The 27896-nt window shown below is 44.7% G+C and overlaps 4 protein-coding genes across 8 annotated transcripts; all 4 read left to right on the plus strand.

Moving 5' to 3' along the window:
* The first annotated feature begins 36 nt into the window (after positions 1-36).
* On the plus strand, positions 37-27789 carry LOC118229970 (apolipoprotein A-IV-like). Of its 5 annotated transcripts, none has more exons than XM_035422603.1 (4): positions 37-140; positions 249-304; positions 511-661; positions 763-1714. In XM_035422603.1, exons 2-4 carry the CDS (start codon positions 265-267, stop codon positions 1349-1351), a joined length of 780 nt encoding a protein of 259 aa, XP_035278494.1. In that variant the 5' UTR covers positions 37-140; positions 249-264; the 3' UTR covers positions 1352-1714. The 5 variants fall into 5 exon arrangements, with proteins under 5 accessions (XP_035278494.1, XP_035278485.1, XP_035278510.1 ...); XM_035422594.1 differs by having other exon boundaries at positions 72-140; positions 257-304; XM_035422619.1 differs by lacking the exons at positions 249-304; positions 511-661; positions 763-1714 and adding exons at positions 3965-4020; positions 4230-4380; positions 4482-5430 and having other exon boundaries at positions 103-140.
* LOC118230066 (apolipoprotein A-IV-like) lies at positions 9974-11616 on the plus strand. Its single transcript, XM_035422799.1, has 4 exons — positions 9974-10072; positions 10189-10236; positions 10431-10581; positions 10675-11616. Exons 2-4 carry the CDS (start codon positions 10197-10199, stop codon positions 11255-11257), a joined length of 774 nt encoding a protein of 257 aa, XP_035278690.1. The 5' UTR covers positions 9974-10072; positions 10189-10196; the 3' UTR covers positions 11258-11616.
* Positions 16403-18067, plus strand: LOC118230052 (apolipoprotein A-IV-like). The gene is made up of 4 exons (XM_035422773.1): positions 16403-16488; positions 16597-16652; positions 16859-17009; positions 17111-18067. The coding sequence occupies exons 2-4, from the start codon at positions 16613-16615 to the stop codon at positions 17697-17699; spliced, it is 780 nt and encodes a 259-aa protein (XP_035278664.1). The 5' UTR covers positions 16403-16488; positions 16597-16612; the 3' UTR covers positions 17700-18067.
* On the plus strand, positions 22418-24233 carry LOC118230028 (apolipoprotein A-IV-like). The gene is made up of 4 exons (XM_035422712.1): positions 22418-22687; positions 22796-22851; positions 23046-23196; positions 23290-24233. Exons 2-4 carry the CDS (start codon positions 22812-22814, stop codon positions 23882-23884), a joined length of 786 nt encoding a protein of 261 aa, XP_035278603.1. The 5' UTR covers positions 22418-22687; positions 22796-22811; the 3' UTR covers positions 23885-24233.
* Positions 27790-27896: the final 107 nt, after the last annotated feature.

Genomic DNA, 27896 nt, shown 5'->3' on the forward strand with positions numbered 1-27896 from the left:
TGCTGCATTAAATCCACAAAAGTTAACGTCAAGGCAGCAGTTTTTGGACTTTGTGTTCCACATTGCTGCCCACGGTTCTCTATATAGAGGTCAGGCACAGCAGGATGGAATCAGACTCATTGCAGAAGGCTCACACACAGGTAAGATGGAAACTGCTCTTATTTGTCAAGTGTTTTAAACTAACTATGCTGTTGTAAATGAGATATAGTTTGTTATGAGGTATTCATTAATCTTCTGGTGTTCTTTAGGTTCACAGATATAGCCATGAAGTTGTTTGTGGTGCTTGCTCTTGTGTCTTTCACTGGTGAGTGAATTTTGTTCTTTTGCTCACAGTATGTAGCTTTACTGAAAACACCTTAACTTACCATTTTGAAATGAACACTATATAAAGTTAAAGTGCCAGAAGTTGACCGGAAATAAAAAACACTTTTATAGCAAAGATTGTGGTGAAATGAACAATCGATGCTGTGTTAGGACGTAAAACAAAATTGCTTTGCTACATGCCGACAGGCTGTCAAGCCAATGTTCTGAGGTCAGACGAACCCACGCCACAACTGGAGCAGGTGAAAGATGCATTCTGGGACTACTTTGTCAAGGCATCACAAAAGACCCAAGGTGCTTTGAAAACCATCGGAGAGTCTGAGTTGGCACAGCAAATGAAGTAAGTAGCACATTTGTAGAGCATGGTGACTAGAGTAGACTTACCTGTCACTGACCAATACTGGCGATCTGAACGCCACTCACTCTGTCTGTCTCCTACAGTGCCAAGATCAAAGAGAGTGTGGAAGTGGTCCAACAATACAGAGCAATTGTGCAGGAACAGGTGATCGTCATTAGTGACGAGTTACATAAAAAGCTTTCTGAACATGTGGAACAGCTGTCAGAGAGCCTGCAGCCGGATATAAATGAAGTGAGGGTCCAGCTGGAGCCCCTAGCAGAGAAGCTGAGTGCCAACATTCAGCAGCAGATGCAGAAGGTGAGGCAGGTGCTGGACCCCTACACAGAGTCCCTGGACATAAGAGCCCTACAGCGTGCCCTGCGACGGATGCATTGGAAGCTGATGGACACCCTATTTCTGAGTGTGGAGCAGCTGCTGTCCCACCTGCAGGACCAGCTGGGCCCCTCCACTGAGGAGCTGCAGGGGAAAGTGGAGGAGAGCGTGGGGGAGTACGAGAAATTTGTATTGCCCCTGGAAAAAATCCTCGAAAAAGAAATCTTTAACAAACTCTCGATGTTCTTCCGGACCGTGTACCCCTATGTTGAGGGCCTGAAGGAGAAGCTTGATCCCTACATCCAGGGCCTCGAATCCCAGCTCACCGCTCTCTGGGAGTCTTCTGCCAATAGTGCCTAAGTGCAGGAGGAACCACTCCCTGCTCCCCTTATCAATCCTAACTGCCTGAATCTCTCTGGGACTCCAATAACGCATGATCATCTTTTCTTGATGCTCTCTTCCAGTACCTGTCAGCTATTGAGTGGCTCTTTCTTACTTTTCATGTACTATTAACAACATTGAAGACCCACAGCAGTTATGATGTCATTCTTTTGTTCAGGAAGAGCTAAGAGGATACTCTGATACTGAAGCAAAATGTTTTACTTTTTTCATGACTGCTTAGATATGTATATATTACTTTTTGACATGTTCTGTAAAAATCGATAGATTCTGTGTTCTCAGGTTTCTAACTTTCTGAAATAAAGGCACGAATATGAATCATTACTGCAAATCTTTTTAAAATTTATTCATAAGGAGTATTTTATTGTTTCAAAACAAAACTGATATGATTCCAATGCTATTAAGGCATTGGTTGAAAATAAACTTATTTTACATTATTACAAAAATTGATTAGGATTATGAATGGCAAAGTTGATTTTATATGTCCAATATAATATGCAAGGGCTAAGTTAATCATACTAACTATTCAGCTGCAAAGGCATCCTCAGTAGCTTCATCAACCATTAACAACTTTAAAAAATGAAATCATTTAAAAATATTTATGTATAGCTGGCAAAGTGTGTAATAAAATGAGGATAACACAAACTCACAAAGAAACATAGATTATGGATAAACAGCTAGGGTTCCAACTTATACACAATAAGGGAAGCAGCTCGTTTTTTTCATGTTTGCAGTTGGGGCTGGAGGTGGAATATCTTGATGCGCCACGAGGTGTCAAGTTAGTGAAACACTCACATGTAGTCGGATCCTCTTTGAGAGAATGCAGAACTTACAAAGGGATAACACAGTTTTAAGGCGCAGGGCTTGTAATGAGGGTTGCAGGTTCAATGCCGGAGTAGGAGTAGACTTCAAGCATTTACTCAACCATTTGTTTCAGTAAATATAAAACTGTAAAAACGGATAAGCTGCAACATGCACGACCCGTCCGACTATATGAATAAGGGCTTCTGGCAAGCATACACCAAAAATCTAAACCTATCCTATGCTAAACTTCCAGTACCTCTTCACCTCTTTTGTTCCAGGCTCTATGTCCATTTGAAGCAGAGAGATGGGATTCATACCTTTGCACCTTTCAAATATGTCTTAAAAAACATTTTAAATACTGGATTTTCAAATACAAAGTGTTTGATTTAATGGAATTATTTGAAAATACTCTCACAACAAAAGGCCAGTTGTACAACATGCACAACTGCACCAAGCTGTTGAAAGACTTGAAAATCACTGGACATGCAAGAACCTATCAGTTCTGAAAGTTGAGCATTTTTAATAATTAGAGGACAGTATTTTGATAAGAACACGTCAGGTGACTGCTGACGGCCTCAGTTCAATTGCACCGATTTCCATTATTAACTGGTAGTGAATATGCACAGCTGAAATCTATTTTATCAGTGTCCAAACATACAAAATGTAAAAGATGGAACTGTAGATATGGCTGTTAAATGCTCTGACAACAGAACAAAAGAGGAAATACTCTTAAAGGCCACTAAAAGATTGCATGGGTAAAAATAAACTGCCAAGTAACTTATCAAGAAGTCTGCGTTCGTCATCCCCCCACCCCGCCCCCCTGCCCCCATGTGAAGACATGTTAGGGCATTTAGGCTAATGTCTCATAGAGGCAGCGCATGTGTTGTTTAAAATTGCCAACGTAGGTTACCCTTGCCCATAATCCAAATTCAATCCCTTGCCCCTAGTAGTTCCCCTGGCGTGCCCTCTGTATTATAGCTTACTGACATCACATTGAGGGTCACTCACAAAGATTGCACAAAGAACTCTGGGATACCCCCTTCAGCATGAAGCCTGTATTTTTAATAGGCTCTGAATACGATCTGAAAAAGAACTTGGTTTCCAAGGACAATATTTATTTAAAGGAATGGATTTTTTAAATACTATTTGTGAAAGTATTGGTTTTACATTTAAAGAATTTAAATGAATCAAATACAAAGTATTTAATGAGGAAATGTATTCGAAAATACTTCAAATATGTATTTACATACATTTTCAACTACAAATACATATTTGTATTTGACCCAGGGCTGTAATAAACAAAAGCAGTAAAGCACATCACCCAAAACAACACAAAGTGGCTTGAAACAGAAATCAATTGTTTGGATTTATTTAGTATTCCACAGTAAGAATGACAGTGGCAGATTGAATGAAACTGAGTAAAAGCGCTGATCGGTTTTGCTTGCATTCTTGCTGACAAAGTCTACAGAAGTGCGTGTGAGGTACAGTATGAGTCCATGTGCTGCAAAGGTCCAAGGATGTCTGCTGCATTAAATCCACAAAAGTTAACGTCAAGGCAGCAGTTTTTGGACTTTGTGTTCCACATTGCTGCCCACGGTTCTCTATATAGAGGTCAGGCACAGCAGGATGGAATCAGACTCAGTGCAGAAGGCTCACACACAGGTAAGATGGAAACTGCTCTTATTTGTCAAGTGTTTTAAACTAACTATGCTGTTGTAAATGAGATATAGTTTGTCATGAGGTATTCATTAATCTTCTGGTGTTCTTTAGGTTCACAGATATAGCCATGAAGTTGTTTGTGGTGCTTGCTCTTGTAGCTTTTACTGGTGAGTGAATTTTGTTCTTTTGCTCACAGTATGTAGCTTTACTGAAAACACCTGAACTTACGATTTTGAAATGAACACTATATAAAGTGAAAGTGCCAGAAGTTGACCCGAAAATAAAAAAACACTTTTATAGCAATGATTGTGGTGAAAATGAACAATCGATGCTGTGTTAGGACGTAAAACAAAAATGCTTTGCTACATGCCGACAGGCTGTCAAGCCAATGTTCTGAGGTCAGACAAACCCACGCCACAACTGGAGCTGGTGAAAGATGCATTCTGGGACTACTTTGTCAAGGCATCACAAAAGGCCCAAGGTGCTCTTAAAACCATCAGAGAGTCTGAGTTGGCACAGCAAGTGAAGTAAGTAGCACATTTGTAGAGCATGGTGACAAGAGTAGACTTACCTGTCACTGACCAATGCTGGCGATCTGAACGCCACTCACTCTGTCTGTCTCCTACAGTGCCAAGATCAAAGAGAGTGTGGAAGTGGCCCAACAATACAGAAAAATTGTGCAGGAACAGGTGATCGGCATTAATGACGAGTTACATAAAAAGCTTTCTGAACATGTGGAACAGCTGTCAGAGAGCATGCAGCCGGATATAAATGAAGTGAGGGTCCAGCTGGAGCCCCTAGCAGAGTTGCTGAGGGCCAACATTCAGCAGCAGATGCAGAAGGTGAGGCAGGTGCTGGACCCCTACACAGAGTCCCTGGACATAAGAGCCCTAGAGCGTGCCCTGCGACGGATGCATTGGACGCTATCTATGAGTGCGGAGCAGCTGCTGTCCCAGCTGCTGGAGCACCTGCACTCCCAGCTGGGCCCCTCCACTGAGGAGCTGAAGGGGAAAGTGGAGGAGAGCATGCAGGAGTACAGGGAATTTGTGTTGCCCCTGGAAGAAATCCTCAAAAATGAAATCTTTAACAAACTCTCGATGTTCTTCTGGACCGTGTACCCCTACGCTGATAGCCTGACGACGAAGCTCGATCCCTACATCCAGGGCCTCGAATCCCAGCTCACCGCTCTATGGGAGTCTTCTGCCAAAAGTGCCTAAGTGCAGGAGGAACCACTCCCTGCTCCCCTTATTGATTCTAACTGCCTGAATCTCTCTGGGACTCCAATAACGCATGATCATCTTTTCTTGATGCTCTCTTCCAGTACCTGTCAGCTATTGAGTGGCTCTTTCTTATTTTTCCTGTACTATTAACATTGAAGACCCACAGCAATTATGATGTCATTCTTTTGCTCAGGAAGCGCTAAGAGAATACTCTGATACTGAAGCAAAGCATTTCACTTTTTCATGACTGCTTAGATATGTTTTATTTTTCACATGTTCTGTAAAAATTGATGGATGCTGTGTTCACAGATTTCTAACTTTCTGAAATAAAGGCAAGAAAATGAATTATTCCTGCAACTATTTGTTTTAAATTTATTTATAAGGAATACTTGTTTCAAAACAAAACTGATATGATTCCAATGCTATTAAGGCATTAGTTGAAATTAAGCTTATTTTACATTATTACAAAAATTGATTGGGATTATGAATGGCAAAGTTGATTTTATATGTCCAATATAATATGCAAGGGCTAAGTTAATCACACTAACTATTCTGCTACAAAAACATCCTCAGTAGCTTCATCAACCATTAACATCTTTAAAAAAATGAAATAATTTAAAAATATTTATGAATACCTGGCAAAGTGTGTAATGTAAAGAGGATAACACAAACTCAAAAAAAGAAACATAGATTATGGATAAACGGCTAGGGTTCCCACTTATACACAATAAGGGAAGCAGCTTGTTTTTTTTTTATGTTTGCAGATGGGGCTGGTGGTTGAATATCTTGGTGCACCACCAGGTGTCAGGATAGTGAAACACTCATATGTAGTCTGATCCTGCTTGAGAGAATGCAGATCTTGCAACAGGATGACACAGTGTTAACTGTATTTCCACTTTTTGGCTGGACTGCAACACCGGGGCCAGCCCTACAAACGCGAATGTCTGTGATTTTTTCACTGAGTGATGAAGTTATGAAGTTATACCATTGGTCGGCCAAGTTATGAAGTTACACCATTGGTCGGCCGAGTTATGAAGTTACACCATTTGTCAGGATTCTGCTTTTTTCTGTTTTGGTTTTTCTTTATCTGGGCCGCCTGATGGTGGCACTTCAGCTTTTGTTTCAGTTTGCTCCCTCATTAGTTTTCCCTGTGTTAATTGTATTACTGTTTTCTATTATTCAATCATTGTTTCTGTTTGTGTCTCATTATCACTTCCCTGTCTATGATTGTGAATTGTGCTCAACTGTGTCTGATTAGTTTCCCTGTCTATTTAAGTTTTTTGCTTCCCTGATACGGGTGCTGGTTCCTTGTGATTCTGCCTGTGTGATTCTGCCTGTATTTTTTCCCGTTTATTCTGCCCGTGCGTACCTGCCTGTTTGTTTTCGGCCTTCCTGTGTTCTGCCCTGCCTGAGTTCTGTTCTGCGTTTTTGGGATTAATGGATTCTCTTCTGTTTTCTATTTTTGCTTTGCTTTTTGAGTTGCCCTGCGAGGCCTTTTTATTCCCTGCTTTTTGTTACCTTTTGTGATTAAAGTCTTTGCTTGGATTCATCTTTTGAAATTCTTTGAGTTTTTTCTCAATCTGCATTTGGGTCCTGGTCCCCGTTACCTGACAGAAGGAACCAGCCAGTACTGGACCCAACAGAGATTTTTTTTTCTTTCTTCCTTTGGTTTTTGGTTTTTTGTGTTCGACATGTCACCGGTCTGGCGCAAGCCGGTGATCGCTGGGAGGCCCTTCAGGTCCAGTCCTGCCGAAGGACGGGCCCCCCTGTCCGGTCAGGAGGCAGCGCTAAGACTGGTGGACATATGCCAGGGGTCGCGCAAATTGTTGGATTACACGACCGAGTTTAGCGCTGTGGCCGCACAGACTGACTTGCCCCAGTCCGTCGTGTGCCAGCTATTTCAGGACGGCATGAAGGACTCCCTCCACGGCGGGCTGATTAATTCAGGGCCTGCCGAGTCATCTGACTTTCATGCCCTCATTATTACGCCTCTCCACTGGGAGGAGTATCTCCGGGGGGCCGCAGATATGCCCCCACTGGCCGAAAAATACTCTCTGCCCAGTGCCCAGGAGCCGTCACTGCCCAGTGCCCCGCAGGATCCGCGTGCCCAGTCCCGAGTCCAGCAGGAGCCGCCTGCCCAGTCCCGAGTCCAGCAGGAGCCGCCTGCCCAGTCCCGACTCCAGCAGGAGCCGCCTGCCAAGTCCCGAGTCCAGCAGGAGCCTCCTGCCCAGTCCCGAGTCCAGCAGGAGCCTCCTGCCCAGTCCCGAGTCCAGCAGGAGCCTCCTGCCCAGTCCCGAGTCCAGCAGGAGCTACCTGCTCCGCCTAGCGTCCAGGAAGGGCCGTCTGCTCCGCCCACTGTCCCGCAGGGGCCGCCTGCCCTGCTCAGACTCCAGCAGGGGCCACCTGTCCTGTCCAGTGCCATCGATGCCCCGGCCCAGGGCCCAGAGACCTCACACATCCAGCAGCCCTGCAGCTTTTCTGCAGGCAAGCCTTGGAGGGCGTTCCCCCTTGGGGATGGGGCCAGTCTGTTCACCTGCCCCCTTGTCTGTTTGTCTGCCTGTCTGCCTGCGTGTTTGTCAGCCAGTGTGTTGGCCTGTCTGTCCACCCCCCCCAGGCCGTCGGCCCGTCCGCCAGTCTGTTTACCCGCCTGTCTACCTGTCTGTCTGCATGTCAGTCTACTTGTTTATAGTCCTGTCTGCCCGTCTGTCAGTTTGTATGTCAGTCGTTAAATTTGCCGCTCTCCTTCCCTGACTCTCTGTCCTTGGAAGTGTCAGTCAGACTTGCTGTGTGTCTCCCCGCCTGTTTGTCTCTCTGTCTGCCCTTTTGTTAGGGTTCCCTGTCTCAGTTCAGTTCAGTTCAGTTCAGTTTAGTTTTCTTAGTCATATGTTGGTTAACACAGGGTCAACGGTACAATGAAATGTGTTGGACAAGAAAACAGGTCGGCTCACCAATAAGAGCACTAGTTATAATATAGAATATAAGATAAAATTTAAAAAGATTTAAAAAGATGGAGTGAGGTATAGATAAAATATAACCCTATATACATAATATAACACTATAAACCTAAATGAAAATGAGGATTTATGTATAAAAGTAAAGAGACAAGTGTATACAATATTACAATATTATTGCACATTGGATATGTAGCAGTCCTGGTTTAATACCAGCAGTCATGATTGATAGTCCTGGCTCAATAACAGCAGAGCAGGTAAGCAAATATGCGATGTGGAATACTTAGATATGTGAGTTGCAAAGCCTGATGGCCTGGCAATAAAAACCAAGTCTGGTGGTACGTGCAGCCATGCTCCTGTATCGTCTGCCAGACGGTAACGAGGAGAACAGTCTGCATGCTGGGTGGCTGTGATCCTTGATGATGCTGTGTGCCTTCCGCAGGCAACGCTGGTGGAAGATATCCTGAATGGCCGGGAGTCTGTTGCCAATGATGTGCTGTGCCGCTTCCACCACTCTCTGTAGTGATTTGCGGCTGTGGGCAGAGCAGTTCCCGTACCAGACCGTGATGCAGCCCATCAGAAAGCTCTCGATGGTGCACCTGTAGACGTTTGTGAGGATGCTGGCGTTCATGCCAAACTTCCTCAGTCTCCTCAGGAAATAGAGCCGCTGACAAGCTTTCTTGACCGTGGTGTCTGTGTGTAGTGACCAGGAGAGGTTCTTGGTGATGTGCACACGAGGAACTTAAGGCTGCTGACCCTTTCAACCTCAGCATCACCAATGTGGATGAGGTGGTGTCCACCCCCCTGCTGTCTTCTGTGGTCTACAATCATCACTTTAGTTTTACTGACGTTGAGAAAGAGTTCGTTGTCCTGGCACCAGCTGGTTCGTGTCTTCACCTCCTCTCTGTAGGCTGTCTCATCGTTGTCCGTGATGAGGCCCAGGATGGTCGTGTCATCTGTGTCAGTCCATTTTAGTGTCATCTGAGTCCAGTCCCGTGTCATCTGAGTCCAGTCCAGTGTCGTCTGCAAGTCCAGTACCGTGTCATCTGTGAGTTCAGTCCCATGTCATCTGTGAGTTCAGTCCCGTGTCATCTGTGAGTTCAGTCCAGTGTCATCTGTGAGTCCAGTACCGTGTCATCTGAGTCCAGTCCCGTGTTGTCTGTGAGTCCAGTCCAGTGTCGTCTGTATGTCCAGTTCCGTGTCATCTGTGAGTCAGTTCCAGTGTCTGCCTGAGTTCTGGCAAGTAGCTTATGAGGAATTTTGCGTTTGCCACCCCCCCATGCAAAAACATGTACGGGCATTTAGGTTAATGTCTGTTAGAGGCAGCGCATGGGTTGATTGAAATTGCCAACTTAGGCTCCCCATGCGCATAATCCAAACTAAATCCCTTGCCCCTAGTAGTTCCCCTGGAGTGCTCTCTGTATTATAGCTCACTGACATCACATTGAGGGCCACTCGCAAAGATGAATGAAGAACTCAGGGATACCCCCTTCAGCATGAAGCCTGTATAAATAATAGTTATTTAAAGGAATGTATTTTTTAGAGAAAGTTTTTGGTTTTCCATTAAAATAATTTACACAAATGAAATACAATGTATTTCGTACGGAAATGTATTTGAAAATACTTCAAATATGTATTTACATACATTTTCAAATACAAATACATACTTGTATTTGACCAAGGGCTGTAATAAACAAAGGCAATAAAGCACATCATCCAAAACCACACCAAGTGGCCTTGCAACAGGAATGAATTCATTGATTAATTTAGCATTCCATAGTAATGATGACAGTAGCAGATTGAATGAAACTGAGTAACAGCACTGATTGGCTTTGGTTCCTGACAAGTCTGCAGAAGTGCGTGTGAGGTACAGTATGAGTCCATGTGCTGCAAAGGTCCAAGGATGTCTGCTGCATTAAATCCACAAAAGGTGACATCAAGGCAGTAGTTTTTGGACTTTGTGTTCCACATCCCTGCCCACGGTTCTATATATAGTGGTCGGGCACAGCAGAACGGAATCAGACACACTGAAGAAGGCTCACACACAGGTAAGATGGAAACTGCTCTTATTTGTCAAGTGTTTTAAACTAACTATGCTGTTGTAAATGAGATGTAGTTTGTCATGAGGTATTAATTAATATTCTGGTGTTCTTTGGGTTCACAGATATAGCCATGAAGTTGTTTGTGGTGCTTGCTCTTGTGGCTTTTACTGGTGAGTGAATTTTACTACTTTGCTTATGGTAAGTAACTTTAATGAGAACGCTTTTTGAAATGAACACTATCTTCTGTGAAAGTCCCAGAAGCTGATAAGAAATCAAAAACACTTCTATAGCAAAGTTGTAATGAAATTGACAATCAATGCTGTATTACAAAAGCAAACAAAATTGTTTTGTCACATGCCAATAGGCTGCCAAGCCAATGTTCTGAGGTCAGACGAACCCAAGCCACAACTGGATCTGGTGAAAGATGCATTCTGGGACTACTTTGTCAAGGCAACAAAAATAGTTCTAGATACTCTGAAAACCATTGGAAACTCTGCGTCTGGACAGCAAGTGAAGTAAGTAGCACATTTGTAGAGTGTTGTGACTGTAGAAGACTTATCTGTCACTGACAAACTCTCATGATCTGAATCTCTTTTTGTCTCCTACAGTGAAAAGATCAAAGAAAGTGTGGAAGTGGCAAGCCAATACAGAGCCATAGTGCAGGATCAAGTTGTCGTCTTTAGTCAGGAGTTACATAAAAAGCTTTCTGAACATGTGGAACAGCTGTCAGAGAGCCTGCAGCCGGATATAAATGAAGTGAGGGTCCAGCTGGAGCCCTTAGCAGAGAAGCTGAGTACCAACATTCAGCAGCAGATGCAGAAGGTGAGGCAGGTGCTGGACCCCTACACAGAGTCCCTGGACACTAGGGAACTGAAGCGTGCCCTGCAACGCATGCATGGGAAGCTGATAAGCTCCCTATTTATGGATCAGCTGCTGTCCCACCTGCACTCCCAGCTGGGCCCCTCCACTAAGGAGCTGAAGAAGAAAGTGGAGGAGCGCATGCGGGAGATTGATCGCAGTGTGAGTCCCCTGATCAGTCTTTTCCTAAGAGAGGTGATGGGCAATGCCGGGATGCTTGAGAAGGCCCTGGCACCCTACATAGTAGACCTGAAGGTGAGGCTGAACATTTTTGCCCAGGACCTCAAATCCCAGCTAACTGCTCTATGGGAGTCTTCTGCCAAAAGTGCCTAAGTGCAGGAGGAACCACTCCCTGCTCCCCTTATCGATTCTAACTGCCTGAGTCTCTCTGGGACTTCAATAAGGCACCACGATCATCTTTGCTTGATGCTCATTTCCAATACCAGTCAGTATATGAGCGCTCTTTCTTAGTTTTGCAGTACTGTTAACAACATTGAACATCCAGAGCAGTTGCGATGTGTACTTGTATCTGTAATTGGCTATCTTAGCTCAAACAAATTAAACAAGCAGTATTACAATGCAATGCGACCCAGTGTTTCCTAAATTATTCCAAGTAACTTGGCCCTGTGTTTTTTCATTTTACCATTTTAAGAGAATGTTCACTTCAAGAAAATAAATGTACCTGCCATCCCCTTTGTGACTTTTCCTAAACATATGTACTGAACATTATGATGTATTTTGAATATCAATATTTCATAAGTAAATTAAATTATAAACACTTACTTAGATGGCAATGCACATTGAAATTGACCATACTTTATCTTGCCTGTATGCTTTTGATGATTTGGATTGCTGTGTGTATAACATTGTTGCTGCAGCCCCGCAGAACAAGCCCCAGGCTGGGCCAAGCCTGCAATAGCAGTCCGAGGTTTCAGTGACTTGCTTGTAGTCATGTAGCCTGTCTGAGTCATTGAGTAGAGTTTGGTACCAAAAACTCAATAGCAGACACTGGTTCTCATACAACCAGTAGGCTAACGTTACCTACCGGACCGAATCGTAATGCACCTTTTGGTGCTTAATTTCAATGCCATCTGTGCTAACATTATACACTCACTCCAGTGACTCGTTTGCAAGCTAGCTAACATTAAACTCTGTCAAAATGCTGAAAGTGAAACGGTCTAAAGAGTGGTTGCATTTTACCCAGAAATATTCACCAAACAATGGGATGTGCCTGCAATAAAGACTGTCTTTAATATCATTTTCTCATTTTTTTGGCTGGACCGCAACAGCGGGGCCAGCCCTACAAACGCGAATGTCTGTGATTGATTCACTGAGTGATGAAGTTACACCATTGGTCGGCCGAGTTATGAAGTTACACCATTGGTCGGCCGAGTTATGAAGTTACACCGTTGGTCGGCCGAGTTATGAAGTTACGCCATTGGTCGGCCGAGTTATGAAGTTACGCCATTGGTCGGCCGAGTTATGAAGTTACGCCGTTGGTCGGCCGAGTTATGAAGTTACACCATTGGTCGGCCGAGTTATGAAGTTACACCATTTGTCAGGCTTCTGCTTTTTTCTGTTTTGGTTTTTCTTTATCTGGGCCGCTTGATGGTGGCACTTCAGCTTTTATTTCAGTTTGCTCCCTCATTAGTTTTCCCTGTGTTAATTGTATTACTGTTTTCTATTATTTAATCATTGTTTCTGTTTGCGTCTCATTATCCCTTCCCTGTCTATAATTGTGAATTGTGCTCAACTGTGTCTGTGATTAGTTTCCCTGTCTATTTAAGTTCTTTGCTTCCCTGATACGGGTGCTGGTTCCTTGTGATTCTGCCTGTATTTTTTCCCGTTTATTCTGCCCGTGCGTACCTGCCTGTTTGTCCGCCTGCCTGTTTTCGGCCTTCCTGTGTTCTGCCCTGCCCAAGTTCTGTTCTGCGTTTTTGGGATTAATGGATTCTCTTCTGTTTTCTATTTTTGCTTTGCTTTTTGAGTTGCCCTGCGAGGCCTTTTTATTCCCTGCTTTTTGTTACCTTTTGTGATTAAAGTCTTTGCTTGGATTCACCTTTTGAAATTCTTTGAGTTTTTTCTCAATCTGCATTTGGGTCCTGGTCCCCGTTACCTGACAGAAGGAACCAGCCAGTACTGGACCCAACAGAGATTTTTTTTTCTTTCTTCCTTTGGTTTTTGGTTTTTTGTGTTCGACATGCCACCGGTCTGGCGCAAGCCGGTGGTCGCTGGGAGGCCCTTCAGGTCCAGTCCTGCCGAAGGACGGGCCCCCCTGTCCGGTCAGGAGGCAGCGCTAAGACTGGTGGACATATGCCAGGGGTTGCGCAAATTGTTGGATTACACGACCGAGTTTAGCGCTGTGGCCGCACAGACTGACTTGCCCCAGTCCGTCGTGTGCCAGCTATTTCAGGACGGCATGAAGGACTCCCTCCACGGCGGGCTGATTAATTCAGGGCCTGCCGAGTCATCTGACTTTCATGCCCTCATTATTACGCCTCTTCACTGGGAGGAGTATCTCCGGGGGGCCGCAGATATGCCCCCACTGGCCAAAAAATACTCTTTGCCCAGTGCGCCGGAGCCCTCTCTGCCCAGTGCCCAGGAGCCGTCACTGCCCAGTGCCCCGCAGGAGCCGCCTGCCCAGTCCCGAGTCCAGCAGGAGCCTCCTGCCCAGTCCCGAGTCCAGCAGGAGCCTCCTGCCCAGTCCCGAGTCCAGCAGGAGCCGCCTGCCAAGTCCCGGGTCCAGCAGGAGCCGCCTGCCCAGTCCCGAGTCCAGCAGGAGCCGCCTGCCAAGTCCCGGGTCCAGCAGGAGCCGCCTGCCCAGTCCCGAGTCCAGAAAGACCCGCCTGCCAAGTACCGGGTCCAGCAGGAGCCGCCTGCTCCGCCCAGCGTCCAGGAGGGGCCGTCTGCCCTGCCCAGACTCCAGCAGGGGCCACCTGTCCTGCCCAGTGTTCTCGCGCCCCCTAGTGTGATCGCTCCCCCTAATGCTTCCGAGCCATCGCTGCCCCGGCCCAGGGCCCAGAGACCTCGCACGTCCAGCAGCCCTGGAGCTTTTCCGCAGGCAAGCCTTGGAGGGTGTTCCCCCTTGGGGATGGGGCCAGTCCGTTCTCCCAACTGTGCATCTGTCTGTTCACCTGCCCCCTTGTCTGTTTGTCTGCCTGTCTGCCTGCGTGTTTGTCAGCTAGTGTGTTGGCCTGTCTGTCCACCCCCCCAGGCCGTCGGCCCGTCGGCCAGTCTGTTTACGCGCCTGTCTACCTGTTTGTCTGCATGTCAGTCTACTTGTTTACTGTCCTGTCTGCCCGTCTGTCAGTTTGTATGTCAGTCGTTAAATTCGCCCCTCTCCTTCCCTGACTGTCTGTCCTTGGGAGTGTCAATCAAACTTGCTCTGTGTCTCCACACCTGTTTGTCTCTCTGTCTGCCCTTTTGTTAGGGTTCCCTGTCTCAGTTCAGTTCAGTTCAGTTAAGTTTTCTTAGTCATATGTTGGTTAACACAGGGTCAACGGTACAATGAAATGTGTTGGACAAGAAAACAGTTCTGCTCAGCAATAAGAGCACTAGTTATAATATAGAATATAAGATAAAATTGAAAAAGATTTAAAAAGATGGAGTGAGGTATAGATAAAATATAACACTATATACATAATATAATACTATAAACCTAAATGAAAATGAGGATTTATGTATAAAAGTAAAGTGACGAGTGTATACAATATTACAATATTACTGCACATTGGATATGTAGCAGTCCTGGTTTAATAGCAGCAGTCATGATTGACAGTCCTGGCTCAACAACAGCAGAGCAGGTAAGCAAATATGCGATGTGGAATACTTAGATATGTGAGTTGCAAAGCCTGATGGCCTGGTGATAAAAACTGTCCTTAAGTCTGGTGGTACGTGCAGCCATGCTCCTGTATCGTCTGCCAGACGGTAACGAGGAGAACGGTCTGTATGCTGGGTGGCTGTGATCCTTGATGATGCTGTGTGCTTTCTGCAGGCACCGCTGGTGGAAGATATCCTGAATGGCCGGGAGTCTGTTGCCAGTGATGTGCTGTGCCGTCTCCACCACTCTCTGTAGTGATTTGCGGCTGTGGGCAGAGCAGTTCCCGTACCAGACCGTGATGCAGCCCATCAGAAAGCTCTCGATGGTGCACCTGTAGAAGTTTGTGAGGATGCTGGCGTTCATGCCAAACCTCCTCAGCCTCCTCAGGAAATAGAGCCGCTGACAAGCTTTCTTGACCGTGGTGTCTGTGTGTAGTGACCAGGAGAGGTTCTTGGGGATGTGCACACCGAGGAACTTAAAGCTGCTGACCCTTTCAACCTCAGCATCACCAATGTGGATGAGGAGGTGTCCACCCCCCTGCTGTCTTCTGTAGTCTACAATCATCTCTTTAGTTTTACTGACGTTGAGAGAGAGTTTGTTGTCCTGGTACCAGCTGGTTCGTGTCTTCACCTCCTCTCTGTACGCTGTCCCATCGTTGTCCGTGATGAGGCCCAGGATGGTCGTGTCATCTGTGTCAGTCCATTTTAGTGTCGTCTGAGTCCAGTCCCGTGTCGTCTGTGAGTCCAGTTCTGTGTCGTCTGTGAGTCCAGTTCCGTGTCGTCTGTGAGTCCAGTTCCGTGTCATCTGTGAGTCCAGTACCGTGTCGTCTGTGAGTCCAGTTCCGTGTCATCTGTGAGTCCATTCCAGTGTCCGTCTGAGTTCTTGCAAGTAGCTTATCAAACATTTTGCGTTTGCCATCCCCCCATGCAAAGACATGTACGGGCATTTAGGTTAATGTCTGTTAGAGGCAGCGCATGGGTTGATTAAAATTGCCAACATAGGCTACCCATGCGCATAATCCAAACTAAATCCCTTGCCCCTAATAGTTCCCCTGGAGTGCCCTCTGTATTATAGCTCACTGAAATCACATTGAGGGCCACTCACAAAGATTGCATGAAGAACTCAGGGATACCCCTTCCAGCATGAAGCCTGTATAGGCTGTAAATACTATTTGAAAAGATATTTGGTTTCCCAAAAAAAAAAGTTATTTAAAGGAATGTATTTTTTAAATACTAATTCAGAAAGAATTTGGTTTTCCATTAAAATAATTTACACAAATGAAATATAATGTATTTTGTATGGAAATGTACTTGAAAATACTTCAAATATATATTTACATACATTTTCAAATACAAATACATACTTGTATTTGACCAAGGGCTGTAATAAACAAAGGCAGTAAAGCACATCATCCAAAACAACACCAAGTGGCTTTGAAACAGGAATGAATTGATTGATTAATTTAGCATTCCATAGTAATGATGACAGTGGCAGATTGAATGAAACTGAGTAACAGCACTGATTGGCTTTGGTTTCTGACAAGTCTGCAGAAGTGCGTGTGAGGTACAGTATGAGTCCATGTGCTGCAAAGGTCCAAGGATGTCTGCTGCATTAAATCCACAAAAGGTAACATCAAGGCAGTAGTGTTTGGACTTTGTGTTCCACATCGCTGCCCACGGTTCTCTATATAGTGGTCGGGCACAGCAGGACAGAGTCAGACTCAGTGCAGAAGGCTCACACACAGGTAAGATGGAAACTGGTCTCATTCGTCAAGTGTTTTAAACTAACTATGCTGTTGTAAATGAGATATAGTTTGTCATGAGGTATTAATTAATCTTCTGGTGTTCTTTAGGTTCACAGATATAGCCATGAAGTTGTTTGTGGTGCTTGCTCTTGTTGCTTTCACTGGTGAGTGAATTTTGTTCTTTTGCTCAAAGTATGTAGCTTTACTGAAAACCCCTTAACTTACCATTTTGAAATGAACACTATATAAAGTGAAAGTGCCAGAAGTTGACCCGAAATAAAAAACACTTTTATAGCAAAGATTGTAGTGAAATGAACAATCGATGCCGTATTAGGACGTAAAACAAAATTGCTTTGCTACATGCCGACAGGCTGTCAAGCCAATGTTCTGAGGTCAGACGAACCCACGCCACAACTGGAGCAGGTGAAAGATGCATTCTGGGACTACTTTGTCAAGGCATCACAAAAGGCCCAAGGTGCTCTGAAAACCATCAGAGAGTCTGAGTTGGCACAGCAAGTGAAGTAAGTAGCACATTTGTAGAGCATGGTGACTAGAGTAGACTTACCTGTCACTGACCAATGCTGGCGATCTGAACGCCACTCACTCTGTCTGTCTCCTACAGTGCCAAGATCAAAGAGAGTGTGGAAGTGGCCCTACAATACAGAGCAATTGTGCAGGAACAGGTGATCGTCATTAGTGACGAGTTACATAAAAAGCTTTCTGAACATGTGGAACAGCTGTCAGAGAGCATGCAGCCAGATATAAATGAAGTGAGGGTCCAGCTGGAGCCCTTAGCAGAGAAGCTGAGTGCCAACATTCAGCAGCAGATGCAGAAGGTGAGGCAGGTGCTGGACCCCTACACAGAGTCCCTGGACAGAAGAGCCCTAGAGCGTGCCCTGCGACGGATGCATCGGAAGCTATTTATGAGTGTGGAGCAGCTGTTGTCCCAGCTGCTGGAGCACCTGCAGGACCAGCTGGGCCCCTCCACTGAGGAGCTGCAGGGGAAAGTGGAGGAGAGCATGCGGGAGTACAGGGAATTTGTGTTGCCCCTGGAAAAAATCCTCAAAAATGAATTCTTTAACAAACTCTCAATGTTCTTCTGGACCCTGTACCCCTACGTTAATGGCCTGATGGTGAAGCTCAATCCCTACATCCAGGGCCTCGAATCCCAGCTCACTGCTCTCTGGGAGTCTTCTGCCAATAGTGCCTAAGTGCAGGAGGAACCACTCCCTGCTCCCCTTATCGATCCTAACTGCCTGAATCTCTCTGGGACTCCAATAACACATGATCATCTTTTCTTGATGCTCTCTTCCAGTACCTGTCAGCTATTGAGTGGCTCTTTCTTACTTTTCATGTACTATTAACAACATTGAAGAGCCACAGCAATTATGACGTCATTCTTTTGTTCAGGAAGCGCTAAGAGAATACTCTGATACTGAAGCAAAGCATTTCACTTTTTTCATCACTGCTTAGATATGTATATATTACTTTTTGACATGTTCTGTAAAAATCGATAGATTCTGTGTTCTCAGATTTCTAACTTTCTGAAATAAAGGCAAGAAAATGAATCATTACTGCACTTTTTTTTTAAATTTATTCATAAGGAGTACTTTCTTGTTTCAAAACAAAACTGATATGATTCCAATGCTATTAAGGCATTGGTTGAAAATGAACTTATTTTACATTATTACAAAAATTGATTAGGATTATGAATGGCAAAGTTGATTTTATATGTCCAATATAATATGCAAGGACTAAGTTAATCATACTAACTATTCTGCTGCAAAGACATCCTCAGTAGCTTCATCAACCATTAACAACTTTAAAAAATGAAATAAATTAAAATTATTTATGAATAGCTGGCAAAGTGTATAATGTAAAGCGGATTACACAAACTCACAAATAAACATAGATTATGGGTACAAGGCTAGGGTTCCCACTTATACAAATTAAGGGAAGCAGTGTGTTTTTTTTCATGTTTGCAGATGGGGCTGGAGGTTGAATATCTTGGTGCACCACCAGGTGTCAGGATAGTGAAACACTCATGTAGTCCAATCCTGTTTGAGAGAATGCAGAACTTGCAACAGGATGACACAGTTTTAACTATTTCCTCTTTTTGGCTGGACCGCAACACCGGCGCCAGCCCTACAAACGCGAATGTCTGTGATTGATTCACTGAGTGATGAAGTTACACCATTGGTCGGCCGAGTTATGAAGTTACACCATTGGTCTGCCGAGGTATGAAGGTACGCCATTGGTCGGCCGAGTTGTGAAGTTACGCCATTGGTCGGCCGAGTTGTGTTAATTGTATTACTGTGTTAATTGTATTACTGTTTTCTATTATTCAATCATTGTTTCTGTTTGCGTCTCATTATCCCTTCCCTGTCTATAATTGTGAATTGTGCTCAACTGTGTCTGATTAGTTTCCCTGTCTATTTAAGTTCTTTGCTTCCCTGATACGGGTGCTGGTTCCTTGTGATTCTGCCTGTGTGATTCTGCCTGTATTTTTTCCCGTTTATTCTGCCCGTGCGTACCTGCCTGTTTGTCCGCCTGCCTGTTTTCGGCCTTCCTGTGTTCTGCCCTGCCCAAGTTCTGTTCTGCGTTTTTGGGATTATTGGATTCTCTTCTGTTTTCTATTTTTGCTTTGCTTTCTGAGTTGCCCTGCGAGGCCTTTTTATTCCCTGCTTTTTGTTACCTTTTGTGATTAAAGTCTTTGCTTGGATTCACCTTTTGAAATTCTTTGAGTTTTTTCTCAATCTGCATTTGGGTCCTGTTCCCCGTTACCTGACAGAAGGAACCAGCCAGTACTGGACCCAACAGAGATTTTTTTTTCTTTCTTCCTTTGGTTTTTGGTTTTTTGTGTTCGACATGCCACCGGTCTGGCGCAAGCCGGTGATCGCTGGGAGGCCCTTCAGGTCCAGTCCTGCCGAAGGACGGGCCCCCCTGTCCGGTCAGGAGGCAGCGCTAAGACTGGTGGACATATGCCAGGGGTTGCGCAAATTGTTGGATTACACGACCGAGTTTAGCGCTGTGGCCGCACAGACTGACTTGCCCCAGTCCGTCGTGTGCCAGCTATTTCAGGACGGCATGAAGGACTCCCTCCACGGCGGGCTGATTAATTCAGGGCCTGCCGAGTCATCTGACTTCCATGCCCTCATTATTACGCCTCTCCACTGGGAGGAGTATCTCCGGGGGGCCGCAGATATGCCCCCACTGGCCAAAAAATACTCTTTGCCCAGTGCGCCGGAGCCCTCTCTGCCCAGTGCCCAGGAGCCGTCACTGCCCAGTGCCCCGCAGGAGCCGCCTGCCCAGTCCCGAGTCCAGCAGGAGCCTCCTGCCAAGTCCCGAGTCCAGCAGGAGCCTCCTGCCAAGTCCCGAGTCCAGCAGGAGCCTCCTGCCCAGTCCCGAGGCCAGCAGGAGCCTCCTGCCCAGTCCCGAGTCCAGCAGGAGCCTCCTGCCCAGTCCCGAGTCCAGCAGGAGCTACCTGCTCCGCCTAGCGTCCAGGAGAAGCCGCCTGCTCCGCCCAGCGTCCAGGAAGGGCCGTCTGCTCCGCCCGCTGTCCCGCAGGGGCCGCCTGCCCTGCCCAGACTCCAGCAGGGGCCACCTGTCCTGTCCAGTGCCATCGATGCCCCGGCCCAGGGCCCAGAGACCTCACACATCCAGCAGCCCTGCAGCTTTTCTGCAGGCAAGCCTTGGAGGGCGTTCCCCCTTGGGGATGGGGCCAGTCTGTTCACCTGCCCCCTTGTCTGTTTGTCTGCCTGTCTGCCTGCGTGTTTGTCAGCCAGTGTGTTGGCCTGTCTGTCCACCCCCCCCAGGCCGTCGGCCCGTCCGCCAGTCTGTTTACCCGCCTGTCTACCTGTCTGTCTGCATGTCAGTCTACTTGTTTATAGTCCTGTCTGCCCGTCTGTCAGTTTGTATGTCAGTCGTTAAATTTGCCGCTCTCCTTCCCTGACTCTCTGTCCTTGGAAGTGTCAGTCAGACTTGCTGTGTGTCTCCCCGCCTGTTTTTCTCTCTGTCTGCCCTTTTGTTAGGGTTCCCTGTCTCAGTTCAGTTCAGTTCAGTTCAGTTTAGTTTTCTTAGTCATATGTTGGTTAACACAGGGTCAACGGTACAATGAAATGTGTTGGACAAGAAAACAGGTCGGCTCAGCAATAAGAGCACTAGTTATAATATAGAATATAAGATAAAATTTAAAAAGATTTAAAAAGATGGAGTGAGGTATAGATAAAATATAACCCTATATACATAATATAACACTATAAACCTAAATGAAAATGAGGATTTATGTATAAAAGTAAAGAGACAAGTGTATACAATATTACAATATTATTGCACATTGGATATGTAGCAGTCCTGGTTTAATACCAGCAGTCATGATTGATAGTCCTGGCTGAATAACAGCAGAGCAGGTAAGCAAATATGCAATGTGGAATACTTAGATATGTGAGTTGCAAAGCCTGATGGCCTGGCAATAAAAACCAAGTCTGGTGGTACGTGCAGCCATGCTCCTGTATCGTCTGCCAGACGGTAACGAGGAGAACAGTCTGCATGCTGGGTGGCTGCGATCCTTGATGATGCTGTGTGCCTTCCGCAGGCAACGCTGGTGGAAGATATCCTGAATGGCCGGGAGTCTGTTGCCAATGATGTGCTGTGCCGCTTCCCCCACTCTCTGTAGTGATTTGCGGCTGTGGGCAGAGCAGTTCCCGTACCAGACCGTGATGCAGCCCATCAGAAAGCTCTCGATGGTGCACCTGTAGATGTTTGTGAGGATGCTGGCGTTCATGCCAAACTTCCTCAGTCTCCTCAGGAAATAGAGCCGCTGACAAGCTTTCTTGACCGTGGTGTCTGTGTGTAGTGACCAGGAGAGGTTCTTGGTGATGTGCACACGAGGAACTTAAGGCTGCTGACCCTTTCAACCTCAGCATCACCAATGTGGATGAGGTGGTGTCCACCCCTCTGCTGTCTTCTGTGGTCTACAATCATCTCTTTAGTTTTACTGACGTTGAGAAAGAGTTCGTTGTCCTGGCACCAGCTGGTTCGTGTCTTCACCTCCTCTCTGTAGGCTGTCTCATCGTTGTCCGTGATGAGGCCCAGGATGGTCGTGTCATCTGTGTCAGTCCATTTTAGTGTCATCTGAGTCCAGTCCCGTGTCATCTGAGTCCAGTCCAGTGTCGTCTGCAAGTCCAGTACCGTGTCATCTGTGAGTTCAGTCCCATGTCATCTGTGAGTTCAGTCCCGTGTCATCTGTGAGTTCAGTCCAGTGTCGTCTGTGAGTCCAGTACCGTGTCATCTGAGTCCAGTCCCGTGTTGTCTGTGAGTCCAGTCCAGTGTCATCTGTATGTCCAGTTCCGTGTCATCTGTGAGTCAGTTCCAGTGTCTGCCTGAGTTCTGGCAAGTAGCTTATGAGGAATTTTGCGTTTGCCATCCCCCCATGCAAAAACATGTACGGCATTTAGGTTAATGTCTGTTAGAGGCAGCGCATGGGTTGATTGAAATTGCCAACGTAGGCTACCCATGCGCATAATCCAAACTAAATCCCTTGCCCCTAGTAGTTCTCCTGGAGTGCTCTCTGTATTATAGCTCACTGACATCACATTGAGGGCCACTCGCAAAGATGAATGAAGAACTCAGGGATACCCCCTTCAGCATGAAGCCTGTATAAATAATAGTTATTTAAAGGAATGTATTTTTTAGAGAAAGTTTTTGGTTTTCCATTAAAATAATTTACACAAATGAAATACAATGTATTTCGTACGGAAATGTATTTGAAAATACTTCAAATATGTATTTACATACATTTTCAAATACAAATACATACTTGTATTTGACCAAGGGCTGTAATAAACAAAGGCAATAAAGCACATCATCCAAAACCACACCAAGTGGCTTTGAAACAGGAATGAATTCATTGATTAATTTAGCATTCCATAATAATCATGACAGTGGCAGATTGAATTAAACTGAGTAACAGCACTGATTGGCTTTGGTTTCGGACAAGTCTGCAGAAGTGCGTGTGAGGTACAGTATGAGTTCATGTGCTGCAAAGGTCCAAGGATGTCTGCTGCATTAAATCCACAAAAGGTAACATCAAGGCAGCAGTTTTTGGACTTTGTGTTCCACATCCCTGCCCACGGTTCTCTATATAGTGGTCGGGCACAGCAGGACGGAATCAGACTCAGTGCAGAAGGCTCACACACAGGTAAGATGGAAACAGGTCTCATTCGTCAAGTGTTTTAAACTAAATATGCTGTTGTAAATGAAATGTAGTTTGTCATGAGGTATTAATTAATATTCTGGTGTTCTTTAGGTTCACAGATATAGCCATGAAGTTGTTTGTGGTGCTTGCTCTTGTTGCTTTTACTGGTAAGTGAATTTTACTATTTTGCTTATGGTAAGTAACTTTACTGAGAACACTTTTTGGAATGAACACTATCTTCTGTGAAAGTCACAGAAGCTGATAAGAAATCAAAAACACTTCTATGGCAAAGTTGTAATGAAATTGACAATCAATGCTGTATTACAAAAGCAAACAAAATTGTTTTGTCACATGCCAACAGACTGCCAAGCCAATGTTCTGAGGTCAGACGAACCCAAGCCACAACTGGATCTGGTGAAAGATGCATTCTGGGACTACTTTGTCAAGGCAACAAAAATAGTTCTAGATACTCTGAAAACCATTGGAAACTCTGCGTTTGGACAGCAAGTGAAGTAAGTAGCACATTTGTAGAGTGTTGTGACTGTAGAAGACTTATCTGTCACTGACAAACTCTCATGATCTGAATCTCCTTTTGTCTCCTACAGTGAAAAGATCACAGAAAGTGTGGAAGTGGCCAGCCAATACAGAGCCATAGTGCAGGATCAAGTTGTCGTCTTTAGCCATGAGTTACATAAAAAGCTTTCTGAACATGTGGAACAGCTGTCAGAGAGCCTGCAGCCGGATATAAATGAAGTGACGGCCCAGCTGGAGCCCTTAACTGAGAAGCTGAGGGCCAACATTCAGCAGCAGATGCAGAAGGTGAGGCAGGTGCTGGACCCCTACACAGAGTCCCTGGACACAAGAGCCCTAGAGCGTGCCCTGCGACGGATGCATCAGAAGCTGATACGCACCCTATTTATGAGTGTGGATCAGCTGCTGTCCCACCTGCATGACCAGCTGCGCCCCTCCACTAAGGAGCAGAAGAGGAAAGTGGAGGAGAGTGTGGGAGAGTTCATGGAATTTGTGTGGCCCCTGGACCTGGAAAAAAGACTCATAAACGAGATCTTTGACAAACTCGGGATGGTTGACCGGACCCTGTACCCCTACGCTGATAGCCTGAAGACAAAGCTCAATCCCTACATCCAGGGCCTCAAATCCCAGCTCACCGCTCTCTGGGAGTCTTCTGCCAATAGTGCCTAAGTGCAGGAGGAACCACTCCCTGCTCCCCTTATCGATTCGAACTGCCTGAATCTCTCTGAGACTCCAATAACGCATGATCATCTTTTCTTGACACTCTCTTCCAGTACCTGTCAGCTATTGAGTGGCTCTTTCTTACTTTTGCTGTACAATTAACAAATTAAAGACCCACAGCAGTTATGATGTGTAGAGTTGTCATTCTTTTGTTCAGGAAGAGCTAGGAGAATACTCTAATACTGAAGCAAAACGTTTTACTTTTTTCATGACTGCTTAGATATGTTTTTTTTACATGTTCTGTAAAAATTGATGGATGCTTTCTAACTTTCTGAAATAAAGGCAAGAAAACGAATCATTCCTGCAACTATTTTTTAAAATTTATTTATAAGGAATACTTTCTTGTTTCAAAAAAAACTGACATGACTCCAATGCTATTAAGGTATTACTTGAAATTAAGCTTATTTTACATTATTACAAAATTGATTATGATTATGAATGGCAAAGTTGATTTTATATGTCCAATATAATATGCAAGGCCTAAGTTAATCATACTAACTATTCAGCTGCAAAGACATCCTCAGTAGCTTCATCAACCATTAACAACTTTAAAAAATGAAATAATTTAAAAATATTTATGAATAGCTGGCAAAGTGTGTAATGTAAAGAGGATAACACAAACTCACAAAGAAACATAGATTAGGGGTAAACGGCTAGGGTTCTCACTTATACACAATAAGGGAAGCAGCAAGTTTTTTCCGTGTTTGCAGTTGGGGCTGGAGGTGGAATATCTTGGTGCGCCACCAGGTGTCAGGAAAGTGAAACACTCACATGTAGTCGGATCCTCTTTGAGAGAATGCAGAACTTACAAAGGGATGACACAGTTTTAAGGCGCAGGGCTTGTAAAGAGGGTTGCAGGTTCAATGCCGGAGTAGGAGTAGACTTCAAGCATTCACTCAACCATTTGTTTCAGTAAATATAAAACTGTAAAAACGGATAAGCTGCAACATGCACGACCCGTCCGACTATAGGTATAAGGGCTTCTGGCAAGCATACACCAAAAATCTAAACCTATCCTATGCTAAACTTCCAGTACCTCTTCACCTCTTTTGTTCCAGGCTCTATGTCCATTTGAAGCAGAGAGATGGGATTCATACCTTTGCACCTTTCAAATATGTCTTAAAAAACATTTTAAATACTGGATTTTCAAATACAAAGTGTTTGATTTAATGGAATTATTTGAAAATACTCTCACAACAAAAGGCCAGTTGTACAACATGCACAACTGCACCAAGCTGTTGAAAGACTTGAAAATCACTGGACATGCAAGAACCTATCAGTTCTGATGGTTGAGCATTTTTAATAATTAGAGAACAATATTTTGATAAGAACACGCCAGGTGACTGCTGACGGCCTCAGTTCAATTGCACCGATTTCCATTATTAACTGGTAGTGAATATGCACAGCTGAATTCTATTTTATCAGTGTCCAAACATACAAAATGTAAAAGATGGAACTGTAGATATGGCTGTCAAACGCTCTGACAATAGAAAAAAAGAAGAAATACGGTTAAAGGCCACTAAAAGATTGCATGGGTACAATTAAACTGGCAAGTAGCTTATTGAAAAGCCTGCGTGCGCCATTCCCCCCCCCCCCCCCCCCCCCCCCCCATGCGAAGACATGTTAGGGCATTTAGGTTAATGTCTGATAGAGGCAGCGCATGGGTTGTTTAAAATTGCCAACATAGGTTACCCTTGCCCATAATCCAAATTCATTCCCTTGCCCCTAGCAGTTCCCCTGGTGTGCCCTCTGTATTATAGCTCACTGACATCACATTGAGGGCCACTCACAAAGATTGCACAAAGAACTCTGGGATACCCCCTTTCAGCATGAAGCCTGTATTTGTAATATTATTACAAAAATTGTAATAGGCTCTAAATACTATTTGAAAAAGTACTTGGTTTCCAAGGAAAATATTTATTTCAAGGAATGTATTTTTTAAATACTATTTGTGAAAGGTTTTGGTTTTACATTTAAAGAATTTAAATGAATCAAATACAAAGTATTTAATGAGAAAATGTATTTGAAAATACTTCAAATATGTATTTACATACATGTTCAAATACAAATACATATTTGTATTTGACCCAGGGCTGTAATAAACAAAAGCAGTAAAGCACATCATCCAAAACAACACAAAGTGGCTTGAAACAGAAATCAATTGTTTGGAATTATTTAGTATTCCACAGTAATGATGACAGTGGCAGATTGAATGAAACTAAGTAACAGCACTGATTGGCTTTGCTTGCATTCTTGCTGACAAAGTCTACAGAAGTGCGTGTGAGGTACAGTATAAGTCCATGTGCTGCAAAGGTCCAAGGATGTCTGCTGCATTAAATCCACAAAAGGTAACATCAAGGCAGTAGTTTTAGGACTTTGTGTTCCACATTGTTGCCCACGGTTCTCTATATAGTGGTCAGGCACAGCAGGACGGAATCAGACTCACTGCAGAAGGCTCACACACAGGTAAGATGGAAACTGCTCTTATTTGTCAAGTGTTTTAAACTAACTATGCTGTTGTAAATGAGATGTAGTTTGTCATGAGGTATTAATTAATATTCTGGTGTTCTTTAGGTTCACAGATATAGCCATGAGGTTGTTTGTGGTGCTTGCTCTTGTTGCTTTTACTGGTGAGTGAATTTTACTATTTTGCTTATGGTAAGTAACTTTACTGAGAACACTTTTTGAAATGAACACTATCTTCTGTGAAAGTCCCAGAAGCTGATAAGAAATCAAAAACACTTCTATAGCAAAGTTGTAATGAAATTGACAATCAATGCTGTATTACAAAAGCAAACAAAATTGTTTTGTCACATGCCAACAGGCTGCCAAGCCAATGTTCTGAGGTCAGACGAACCCAAGCCACAACTGGATCTGGTGAAAGATGCATTCTGGGACTACTTTGTCAAGGCAACAAAAATAGTTCTAGATACTCTGAAAACCATTGGAAACTCTGCGTCTGGACAGCAAGTGAAGTAAGTAGCACATTTGTAGAGTGTTGTGACTGTAGAAGACTTATCTGTCACTGACAAACTCTCATGATCTGAATCTCTTTTTGTCTCCTACAGTGAAAAGATCAAAGAAAGTGTGGAAGTGGCAAGCCAATACAGAGCCATAGTGCAGGATCAAGTTGTCGTCTTTAGTCAGGAGTTACATAAAAAGCTTTCTGAACATGTGGAACAGCTGTCAGAGAGCCTGCAGCCGGATATAAATGAAGTGAGGGTCCAGCTGGAGCCCTTAGCAAAGAAGCTGAGTGCCAACATTCAGCAGCAGATGCAGAAGGTGAGGCAGGTGCTGGACCCCTACACAGAGTCCCTGGACACTAGGGAACTGAAGCGTGCCCTGCAACGCATGCATGGGAAGCTGATAAGCTCCCTATTTATGGATCAGCTGCTGTCCCACCTGCACTCCCAGCTGGGCCCCTCCACTAAGGAGCTGAAGAAGAAAGTGGAGGAGCGCATGCGGGAGATTGATCGCAGTGTGAGTCCCCTGATCAGTCTTTTCCTAAGAGAGGTGATGGGCAATGCCGGGATGCTTGAGAAGGCCCTGGCACCCTACATAGTAGACCTGAAGGTGAGGCTGAACATTTTTGCCCAGGACCTCAAATCCCAGCTAACTGCTCTATGGGAGTCTTCTGCCAAAAGTGCCTAAGTGCAGGAGGAACCACTCCCTGCTCCCCTTATCGATTCTAACTGCCTGAGTCTCTCTGGGACTTCAATAAGGCACCACGATCATCTTTGCTTGATGCTCATTTCCAATACCAGTCAGTATATGAGCGCTCTTTCTTAGTTTTGCAGTACTGTTAACAACATTGAACATCCAGAGCAGTTGCGATGTGTACTTGTATCTGTAATTGGCTATCTTAGCTCAAACAAATTAAACAAGCAGTATTACAATGGAATGCGACCCAGTGTTTCCTAAATTATTTCAAGTAACTTGGCCCTGTGTTTTTTCATTTTAC

The sequence above is a fragment of the Anguilla anguilla genome, chromosome 1 (genome assembly GCF_013347855.1).
Source record: "Anguilla anguilla isolate fAngAng1 chromosome 1, fAngAng1.pri, whole genome shotgun sequence".
NCBI lineage: Eukaryota > Metazoa > Chordata > Actinopteri > Anguilliformes > Anguillidae > Anguilla > Anguilla anguilla.